Source organism: Schistocerca gregaria, chromosome 3 (assembly GCF_023897955.1).
Source record: "Schistocerca gregaria isolate iqSchGreg1 chromosome 3, iqSchGreg1.2, whole genome shotgun sequence".
In the NCBI taxonomy this organism is placed as follows: Eukaryota; Metazoa; Arthropoda; class Insecta; order Orthoptera; family Acrididae; genus Schistocerca; species Schistocerca gregaria.
The window spans coordinates 149,776,546-149,788,548 of NC_064922.1; the positions used below are offsets into that span (position 1 = coordinate 149,776,546).

At 38.2% G+C, this 12,003-nt stretch overlaps 1 protein-coding gene across 2 annotated transcripts in view; it reads right to left on the reverse strand.

Annotated features, from left to right (window-relative positions):
- The window catches only part of LOC126355218 (RNA-binding region-containing protein 3-like), a 50,745-nt gene that overhangs the window by 33,362 nt on the left and 5,380 nt on the right, over nt 1-12,003 (reverse strand). For both annotated transcript variants that reach the window (XM_050005475.1, XM_050005474.1), the window contains exons 2-3: nt 1,602-1,747; nt 1,388-1,519 (exon numbers count right to left, since the gene is read on the reverse strand). In XM_050005475.1, the coding sequence (XP_049861432.1) occupies nt 1,388-1,519; nt 1,602-1,747 (278 nt within the window). The remainder of the gene's footprint in view (nt 1-1,387; nt 1,520-1,601; nt 1,748-12,003) is intronic.

A 12,003-nucleotide genomic window follows, 5' to 3' on the forward strand; every position in this document is an offset into this window, starting at 1 on the left:
CTTGCATCACAAGAACATCCCCTATGTTTGGACAGATCAGTGCCAAGACGCTTTTCAAAAACTTAAAGATATCTTGCTCTTCTCTCTGATCCTCACAAACCAGTTTTGCTGCAAGTAGACACTTCCTCTTACGGAATTGGTGCAGAGCTTTTGCACAGATTTGGTGATAAAAGACAACCCTATTGCTTTCGCATCAAAAGTGCTGTCCAAAGCTTAGTGTAACTATTCACAAATAGAGAAAGAGGCATTCACTATTGTGTATTGTGTCACTAAATACCACCATTATTTGTATGGCAGAAAATTCTACTTAGTGGCAGATCACAAGCCATTGCAATCCTTATTTCATCCAATGAAGCATGTTCCTGTACAAACTGCCCAAGAATTGCAAAGATGGGCTTTGTTGTTGTCTCAAAATCAGTATGAGATTGTGTATCGTCCAACAGCTCGACAAGGTAATGCAGACACACTTTTACATCTTCCGATTGGCCCTGATACAGACTTTGATGCTTCTGCTGCATCTTCTTGTCCCATCGATGCTCAGGATTCTGAATTGCTTCAATCCTTTCCTCCGGAATATAGGAAAATTGTACAGGCCACGGTAGCTGATTCAGGTTTGAACATTTTACTAAAACACATTTGCACATCTTGGCCGCACTCACTGCATGTCATAAAAAACTCTGCAGTGGACTGATACCTTGCATGGCAGCATGGCCTCACTCTACAGCAAGGTGTGATTCTTATTCAGACTGACATTGGACAGTCATATGTGTTGCAAATAGAAGTGTTGCAGTTATTTCACTAAGGACGCTGGGGGATTGTTCATACGAAACAGTTAAAATGTCAACACTGTACTCGGTAGGATATGGACACCCAAATAGAACAAATCACTTCACAGTGTCACACATGTGCAGAAAAAGCTCTTAAGAAAGCACTAGTGGTCACAGCAAATAGCACCACTGTAGCTACAAAATTCATGTAACAAACAGCAGCATTAATATTCTCAACCTTGATTGAGTTTTATTTCAGCTCATCTTCATTTTCATTCTCAATCACTGTTTGTTACATTTAGATACCATTTTAGCAATGATGCGCACACTGATCCCTTAGTACAAACTCACGACATTTAAAATTCCTGCACTTCTATTACTAGACAGTTGTTATTGTGGTCTTCATGAAAAGACTGATTTCATGTAATTCTACAGATTAATCTATCCATCACTATACCAGACTGTTTATGGATATTACAAAGTTGCAGAAAGAAAAGTGTAGTCCTGCATCACAATTATTTGTATAATTAAATCATCACAGAATTACTCACACAACAGATTTTTTTTTCAACATCACATATGACATAAAACTATTATCTAATGAACCAATTTAAACTTACATTGGAACTTTCTCACTTGAAAGTACACTCCCTTTAGCCTCCCGGGAAAATTCGACAGTAAGCCGATGTCCCAAAACGTCAAGCTGATGAAGTCTCTGAAGAGCGTGTTTTGCTTCTATCTCTGAATTGAATCTGCAACAAACAATGTTCAACATACATAATTTTCACTCAAAATAAATGCATTACTTCAGATGATGTTTTTTTTTTATTTTACCTGGCAAATGTAAGATTACTCTTCTTTATTTTTGAACTTATGCATTTCACCTGGATTGCTCCAAAATGCTTGAGAAAGTCTTCTTTTTCCTCATCAGTGAAATCTGATGGTAAATGTCGGACAACAAGTGTACTACTGGGAATCATCTGCAGAGAGACAATATATGACAATTACAATTGCAAATGGAATGTTGGGTACTTGATTAATTGCTTGTTATTTGATCCATTTATCCTGTAGGATCATAAAGTGTGCAGCAAGTGCAGATGTAATATAGAACATATAAAGGATACAAATCATTCAGTAGCACATATTTTTTAATAAGTGACACTTTTATTAATCTTTCTAACACAGAATATTATTTCCAAATTTAATTTGTCATGTAATCTTTAACACTGTAATACTCCTTTTCCACTACATAGTCTTTGAACAGCTAAATATGTATTTACTCCAGAGTAGTTGTTTTTTTTTGACTTATGTTAATAATACACTTTTTAAAGAAGTACTGGTGTGTAAGTAACAACATGAAAATATATTTTGCCACACTCTTAAGAATATTATTGCTTTTTCCATAAAGTGTACTACCGAGCTGGAGGTACCCTCATAACAATCAATTTTTTTTAAAGGCAAATATTGTTCATTTTGGCTTTCACTTACAAACACTTTTCAAAGAAATTATTATGTAAGTAAGGTTCTGAAACTGGAAATATTCATAACATTCATTGTAGAAAGTGACATCTACAACTTGACTTAAATTTTTAGGTCCATTTAAATGAAAAATGTGAAACACTTATGAAAATTAGTAAAAGAATTCTTCTTCTTCTTTTGTTTTGGCCATCTTAGGACCATGTTAATTCGCTTCAGCTTTGTTTCTTCTGGTCTTTTTCTTTCCCAATATTAATTCATTCTTATACTTTGCAACCTTCTTCGTTCTTCTGTCCAAGATGATTTTGTTCTGGATGTCGTTCTGTCCTTGAAAGCTTGAAGGCCTGAATTTTCGATTTAAAAATCACCCTGTTGTAATATCTTTGGTTCCTGTGTTCTCATTTCTCCCAGATCTCTTTGCATCTCTTGCGTCCATTGTACTTTGGTTTTCTTGTTCATTAGAAATGGTGTGATTTGCCGAGTTAACCAGGAGATCCTGGGCCATTCCGAGGATGTGTCCGAAGAACACGCTCCTTTTCCTGATGACGTCAGAAATTTTTTCTACCTTGGTATACAGTTCCTGGTTGGCTCAGTTTCTAAATTGACCATCTTCTGTTCTTTGAGGTTCTAACATTCTCCTGAGAATCTTTTGTTCTGTCAGTTCTACACTCTTGAACACTCTGGTTCCTGCTAAGTTGAGAGTTTCTGCTGCATATAGAGCTTCAGGGCGAATCGCTGTTTGGTAATGTTTCAATTTTGCACTTATCGAAATACTCTTCTTATTGTAGGTGTTGATAGTTAGTTTATATGCTAAGTTCATTTTGTTTATTCGTGTCCCCATTGCTTCTTGTTTGGTCAGTCCAATGTTTATCCATTCTCCAAGGTATTTGAAACTCTCCACCTTCTGAATTTTACCTCCTTCTATTGTGATCCATATCACTGTCATGATGTTTGTCATATGCTATGTCTTCTCGATAGAGATCTGTAGGCCTGTCTACTTCTGCAGTTCTGTGGTTTGGTTAACTGCCTCTTCTAGTGATCTGGACAAGATCACAATGTCATCTGTGAATGACAGACAATCTACCTGTACTCCTTTATTCTTACACCCCACAGTTGTATACACCCAGTCCTTTCATTCCTTGTCACCACTCTCTGATCACCTTATTGAGGACACAAAGAGCAAGGGGGAGAGTCCATCTCCTTGTCTCACCCCCGTTTTAATCTTAAAGGTCTCCGACAGTTTTCCTCTAAACTTGACCTTGAATGTTGTGTTGCTTAGGATCTGTTTAACCTGTTCACTGGATTTTCTATCAAAACTCATCTCCCTAAAATTTGGAATGGGGCATGTCTGTCTACAGAATTGTAGGCTTTCTTGAAGTCTATGAATGTATGAATGAAGTTTTTGCTCCTCTGTTTTTGATAAGCGATTATCAGTTTTAGATTCAGGATCTGTTCTGCAAATGATCCCTCCTTTCTGAAGCGTCATTGGTACTCATCAATTTGTGGATTTAGTTGTTCTTTCACTCTATTTAGCAGTGCTTCTGAGAATACCTTATGTTTACAGGTATTAAAGAAATTCCCCTGTCGTTCCCAGGTTCCATCTTATCACCTTTCTTGTGTATAGGATGTATTAGTGCCGATGTCTGACCTTCTGGAAGTTGCTCTTCTTCCCAAATTTTTCATATGATTTGTGTTAGTTCTATGATCACATTCTCATTCGCATGCTTTAAGAGTTTTGCGATGATTGCATCTCCCCCAGATGCTTTGTTATTTTTCAAGGTTCTTATAATGTTCTTAACCTCTTCTATAGTTGGTGGTTCTGAGTCGGGGTTTGGTTCTTTCTCATTGTAATTGAATGTCTCGGATGGCGCTTCACAATTTGGAGGTCTTCAAAGTATCCCACCAAGATATGACTGTTTTTAATGGCTCCATACACTGTCTTTCCTTCTTTATTCTTAAAGCAGAGGTTTGGAACATCATAGCTACTTAAGTTGGTCTTGGATGGTCTATAGAAGACTCACCTGTTATTCTTCTGGAAGTCTTTTTCTATTTGAGTTAAATGTTCTTGCAAATATTTCCTCTTGAGATTTCTGATAGTTTTAGCAGTGGTTTCCATTACTTCTTGAAAGTTCTTTAGATTTTCTGGTGTTTTATGAGAGCACCAATCAATCCACACTTTCCAATGCTTTTCGATTGCTTTATCTCCTTCTACCGACCACCATGCATGTTTCTTCCTCTTCTCCAGGCAAACTGTTTCCTTTGCATCTTTCAACTGTTCCCAACCTTGGTAGTTGTTCTGGTTCAAGCTCACCTTAAAATCTTTGCTAGCTGTAAGTTTATCAGAACCATACTTCACAATACGTGTAGTGATTTTGGTCTCTTGGTAGAATACTGATTTTTATTTTGGATAGAGAGTGATCTGAGTCTAAATTTGCACCCCTGAGGACTTTGAAATTTTGAATTTCCTTCTTGGCATGTCTTGGCATCGCTACATGGTCAAGCTGAAACTCTCCTAGTGATGGATTGGGAGATACCCATGTTTTCTGTTTTCTTAGAAGGCGTTTAAATGCTACTGATTCCATTATCAGGTAAAATAAAATGTCTTACAAATTTCCACTAGTCGTTCGCCATTTCAATTAGTTCTGTTGTGGGCTGGATAGTTGCCAATTAAGTTTTTGAACATCCTCTCTCTCCCTAACTGAGCACTGAAGGCTCCAAGTAGTATAACATTCTTAGTTGGAATCTTGGATAGTGTTGCCTCCAGATCTTTCCAAAATTCTTCTCCTTTCTCGGGGTCGGTTTGTTTAACCTCATTTGTGGGAGCATGTACATTGACCAAGGTATAAATCATATTAGCTCCCCTAAAGGTAAGTGTGGAAAGTCTACTGTTTCTGGAGCTGAAGTCAGTGATGGCTTCCAGGAGTTTTGAGGAGTGAGTTAACATTGAAGGTAGCAAAGTATGACACTTTCTTACTTTTCAATATCTTGCATGCTGGTGTGAGCTCCCCAGAATCCGTTGGCTCACTAATGTTGTCATTGACAATGGTGGATTGGTTGCCACCGAGGGTAGTGCTTTCTATAAATGAACTTGCCATCATGCTGAATCGAATAATTTATGTTGGGGTCAACACCCAGGCATTCACAGGGTTACAACTGGGGTAATTAGCCTCAGAGTGCCTTGAGATGTGGCCTGGCTTCTCTTTTATGGCTTATTTGGGTTCTAACCCTCCTCCTTTATCCAGGTTTGGGACAGGCAGCAGCATTTACATGTTACTCAATCCACCCATTAGTACTGCAGGAAAATTAATTAGAGACAATAATATTTTTTGAGCAGTCTACCTGACTAGATTACAATATTTTCAAGTGATGGGCATGAAGTCCCCACTCCCCATCCCATATTTCAAGGATTAATTCAGTGACTGATTCTCCTTGAAGATGGCTGTATGGTTATCAACCAAAATATTACAAGAAGAAAACTGCTGTTCCAGATGCATGCTTGAAAGACAATTTAAAATTACACTGATACACACTTTGAAATGTATCCTGTGATACATAATTGGCATCTGTGATATTTTTGTTTGGGTGTTTTAGCTGTACACGTTGTTTGTGTGTTTTATTATTTAGTTCATGTGGGCAGGACCTTAGACTTGTGGAAAAAAATGATCCACTGAGGGGGGCAATGGTTTGAATTGGTGTGGTGCTGATTGTGAACCTATTGAATATTGCAGTAGTAGTGTTTAGCTTTGTGCAATGACCTCAACACAACTATTGTTATTATTTTCTCAATGTGAACATTCTGTTTGTTACGCAAATGTTTGAGCTTCCCCACACTTTTACTCCATACCGCAGGTGCAGTTCAAAAAAATCCATGGTATTAGGTGCACAAAATCTGAAAGCATATGGTGATAAGTTGCTTCAATAATGCATATGACAGAAGTGAATCTCTTATACATATTGTTAATACGGTTTTTCCATTTTAGCCAATTATACACAGTAATACCTACTGATCTAGTACATTCTACTTCCTTTAGACTTATTTTAACCAGCTTGACATCTACATGCTGAGACTTTTCTTTGCTTCTAAACATAGCAGACAGGTTTTTTCTCACATTTATAATTAGTTCATTTTCCACGAGCCACTGTGTTGAGATGTTTGCAGAAATGTGGGCTCTTCACTCAAGCTGTTAAACATTCTTTGTTGTCATGTCGCCTGCATAAAATAAACTTGCTTCTCTTTCTCTTTCACACCTACGTCTTTTATAAACTGATTAACATGAGACCAGTGGAAAATGTTATACACCTAAATCAGTGTGGAGGGGTCATTTGACTCCTAATGAGATTTGCATTGAAAATCCACAACATAGGTAAAGAAAGATTTATTTTCCATTTATTTATATTTCAATCACAGCCTTATCTCAAAGTTATAACTCTTTTTTATGCACTTCAGGCAGATGTCGTCAATCTTGTTTCCTTTCAACACCATCTCTAATGACCTCGTTGTCGACAGGACGTTAAACACTAACCACCACCACCACCATCCTTTCAACATTCCAATTCAACACTTCTTTTGCACTTTTGACCTGCCTGGTCCTACAGACACTTCTCTGTTTGACTGGGCTTCCTCCTTCTGTACTGCTCTTTTTTGTTTCTGCTCACGAGTTCATTTATCACCCGAAGAATGAATGCTTCTCTCTACAGGTTATTTTATTGTACGCAATCCACAAATTTATTGCTGTTATGTCTGGGATTATACATGGTTATAAATACAGTATATACAGGATTATAAATACAAAATCAAATAGGGGTAATGCAGGAGTAGGTTTAATAATAAATAGGAATACGGGTAAGCTACTACAAACAGCATAGTGGATGCATTATTGTGGCCAAGATAGATACGAAGTCCACATCTACCACAGTAGTACAAGCTTATATGCAAACTAGCTCCGCAAATGACAAAGAGATTGATGAATGTATGATCAGATAAAATAAATTATTCAAATAGTGAAGGGAGACGAAAATTTAATAGTCATGGGTGACTGGAACTTGATAGTAGGAAAAGGAACACAAGGAAACATAGTAGGTGAATATAGAATGGGACTAAGGAATGAAGAGGGAGCCGCCTGGTAGAATTTTGCTCAGAGCATAACTTAATCATAGAATCAAGAATCATGACAGAAAGTTGTATATATGGAAGAAGCCTGGGGAGACTAGAAGGTTTCAAATGGATTATATAATGGTAAGACAGAGATTCAGGAACCAGGTTTTAAATTGTAGACATTTCCAGGGGCAGATGTGGACTCTGGCCACAATCTAATGGTTATGAACTGTAGATTAAAACTGAAGAAACTGCAAAAAGGTGAGAACTTGAGGAGATGGAACCTGGATAAACTGAAAGAACCAAAGGTTGTACAGAGTTTCAGGGATAGCATTAGGGAACGATTGATAAGAATGGGGGAAAGAAATACAGTAGAAGAAGAATGGGTAGCTTTGAGAGATGAAATAGCGAAGGCAGCAGAGGATCAAGTAGATAAGAAGACGAGGGCTAATAGAAATCCTTGGGTAACAGAAGAGATATTGAATTTAATTGATGAAAGGAGAAAATATAAAAATGCACGAAATGAAGCAGGCAAAAATGAATACAAAGTCTCACAAATGGGATCGACAGGAAGTGCAAAATGGCTAAGCAGGGATGGCTAGAGGGCAAATGTAAGCATGTAGAGGCGCAGATCACCCAGGGTAAGATAGAAACTGCCTACAGGAAAATTAAAGAGACCTTTGGAGAAAAGAGAACCACTTGCATGAATATCAAGAGCTCAGATGGAAACCCAGTTCTAAGCAAAGCAGGGAAAGCAGAAATGTGGAAGGAGTATATAGAGGGTTTACACAAAGGCGATGTTCTGGAGGACAATATTATAGAAATGAAAGAGAATGTACATGAAGATTAAATTGGAGATATGATATTGCATGAAGAGTTTGACAGAGCACTGAAAGACCTGAGTCGAAACAAGGCCCCGGGAGTAAACAACATTCCATTAGAACTACTGACAGCCTTGGGAGAGCCGGGCCTAACAAAACTCTAACATCTTGTGAGCAAGATGTACGAGACGGGTGAAATACCCCCAGAATTCAAGAAGAATACAATAATTCCAATCCCAAAGAAAGCCTGTGTTGATATATGTGAAAATCATCGAACTATCAGTTTAATAAGTCACGGCTGCATAATACTAACACAAATTTTTTACAGACGAATCGACAAATTGGTCGAAGCTGACCTTGGGGAAGATCAGTTTGGATTCCGTAGAAATGTTGGAACACATGAGGCAATACTGACCCTATGACTTATCTTATTAAATAGATTAAGGAAAGGCAAACCTATGTTTCTAGGATTTGTAGACTTAGAGAAAGCTTTCGACAATGTTGACTGGGATACCCTCTTTCAAATTCTGAAGGTGGTAGGGGTAAAATACAGGGAGCGAAAGGCTATTTACAATTTGTACAAAAACCATAAGGCAGTTATATGAGTCGAGGGGCATTAAAGGGAATCAGTGGTTGGGAAGGGAGTAAGACAGGGTTGCAGCCTCTCCCCGATGTTATTCAATCTGTATATTGAGCAAACAGTAAAGGAAACAAAAGAAAAATTCAGAGTGGGAAATAAAATCCATGGAGAAGAAATAAAAAGGTCCCGAGTTCGAGTCTCGGTCTAGCACACAGTTTTAATCTGCAAGGAAGTTTCATATCAGCGCACACTCCGCTGCAGAGTGAAAATCTCATTCTAAAAACTTTGAGGTTCACCGATGACATTGTAATTCTGCCAGAGACAGCAAAGGATCTGTAAGAGCAGTTGAATGGAATGGACAGTGTCTTGAAAGGAGGATATAAGATGAACATCAACAAAAGCAAAACGAGGATAATGGAATGAAGTCGAATTAAGTCGGATGATGCTGAGGGAATTAGATTAGGAAATGAAACACTTAAAGTAGTAAAGGACTTTTGCTATTTGGGGAGCAACATAACTGATGATGGTCGAAGTAGAGAGGATATAAAATGTAGATTGGCAATGGCAACGAAAGCGTTTCTGAAGAATAGAAATTTGTTAACATCGAGTTTAGATTTAAGTGTCAGGAAGTCGTTTCTGAAAGTATCTGTATGGAGTGTAGCCATGTGTGGAAGTGAAACATGGACGATAAATAGTTTGGACAAGAAGAGAATAGAAGCTTTCGAAATGTGGTGCTACAGAAGAATGCTGAAGATTAGATGGGTAGATCACGTAACTAATGAGGATGTATTGAATAGAATTGGAGAGAAGAGAAATTTGTGGCACAACTTGACTAGAAGAAGGGATTGGTTGATAGGGCATATTCTGAGGCATCAAGGGATCGCCAATTTAGTACTGGAGGGCAGCATGGAGGGTAAAAATTGTAGGGGGAGGCCAAGAGATGAATACAGTACACAGATTCAGAAGGATGTACGTTGCAGTAGGTACTGGGAGATGAAGAAGCTTGCACAGGATAGAGTAGCATCAAACCAGCCTGGACTGAAGACCACAACAAACAATATGTCTGGGATATTGTTACAGACATGCATAAGCCATCTCCTGTAAGCAACCTTCATATAACATTTATGAATCATTTGATCAACAACATCCACATCACATTTTGTGGTATTGCAGAAGGTAACACTTTCTGGTTTCGTCTTCCCTTCTTTGCTCATTGCTACTTCAAAATCTACTGAGCGGAGAGTAATGATGTTCTTCTTCCCTTGGTACACTGTCAGGGTGCCGCTCGTGTTTGTAGTCTCATTCAAGACGACAGTGAAATGTAAGCCAGAATTTTTCTTTACACAGCTGGGGATTTCTTTGTCAATTTTGTTCATTACTCTCACTAATGACAGATTCTTCTGTCCATGTTCTTTACAAGCTGATGGGCTGTGAAGATGATATGTCTGCTGTCATGTCCCTTCTTTAGTTTTGAAATAGCTCCATGAGGAGGAATCTAATAAGTTTGCAGAATTTGTCCATTATTATTTCATCCCTGCTAAAATTAAGCTTGTAAGAATGCTATAAAAGATCATCCAGTGACATCACCTTTAGCATAAAAAGCTACTTTGGCTTACATGATAAGAATCATGGTCTCAAATTCTTCCAATGATACGAACCAAGTAGTGTCTTTTTTTTCCACTCTGAGCATTTGGTTATTAAAACAGCACCAGTTGACTGAAAAGAAGCTGGAATGCACAGACGATAGAGTCATTCAATCGGTGACAGGCATATGAAGTGAGCCTTCCTCTCTCCCTCAGGTGTTCAAAGAGCTCTTCTTCCTAGAGATGGCATGTTAGTGAAGTTCCATTCCATCCCTGGTTGCCACCCTCAGTGTTGCACCAAGTGACTCCTGATACCTGACTTCTGAAGACTGTTGTGGATACAACTGACATGTGGAGACATCTACTGATGGTAACTCATTTTCAGTCCCACTTTTTTCATTGTGAGCTGGCTTTGGTATATGGCTACCATAGTATCCAAAAAGGCAATTTCTGATTCAACATTTGAGTTCTCCAGAATACACAACATTTCTTTAATAGTAAGACTAAATTGACACAACATAATTCAAAACGCCTGTTACAGGCCAGGAAAGCAGTATCTGAGTGATGTGTAGCTACAGCAACATGGAAAGGACAGACTGCTACTCACCACATAGAAGAGGCATTGAGATTGCAGACAGGCACAATGGAAAAAGGCTGCTAAAGTATTAAGCTTCCTGACAAAGTCCTTCTTCCAAAATAGAAAACAAACACATGGCCACTGTCTCTGCGTACTGGGCAGCTGGGATCCAGTGCCTGAAGACAATGGTCATGTGTGTATGAGTTGTGGTTGGGTGAATGTATGGGTGTTTTCTATTTTAGCAGTCTTTTTCATCATGCCTGTTTGTTACTCTACACCTGCTCTATGTGCAATCTACGTTTTCCATATTGTTGTTTACCATCCAGGATTTTCCACTGCTTGATGAGTAACTACAAAAAGACACAACATACAATGAAAAGTTACATTACAATGTCCAACATGAAACCTTCCCACAACACATATATCACCTTTTGAGGTAACAACTGTTGATGAATAAATGCAAGGCACCTTTGCAATTATGAGAACAGCAATACTGTAAAAAGCAGTTATGCCAAGAGTCAACTGATTCCTCTCTTTCTAGGTAGGCCTATTTTTTATGAAATTTGCAAGAAATCGAGAAATGTCAGCAAACTGCAGCAGGCTACACCTTTCTCAAAAGCAGAACTGAGAAAAAGGCACAAAGTTTGATATTAAAACGTAATTCATTACATGACATTCCAGAAATAAAAGTTGAAAGATGCCTTCTGATCCATTTGTCATTGCAGTATGGCAATCCATATCTGTATCTGATAACTTTGTTTCTGAGTGGCATGAGTTCCATATCATATACTATTTCCTGTTGCTTATACAAGACTCTATTCACTCGCCTCCTGGTCACTCCATGCCAAGTGGTCTAGAGGCTTCCACATGACCCTCACGGATTTTGATGAAATTTTGTATGAACATCCACACATGCTCTCAATGAACACTGGTAAAGTTTCAGTTTCAGAAATTCAATACTTTCGGAGATACAGTCACTTGTTTAAGACCATAGCACAGCTTTCTATAGTGTGTCCTTGAATTTTCAGCAACTTTGAGATGAGATATCTCTGTAAGTATTTACATGAAAGAAACAAAACTTGGCCATCTTATACAACTTTTAGA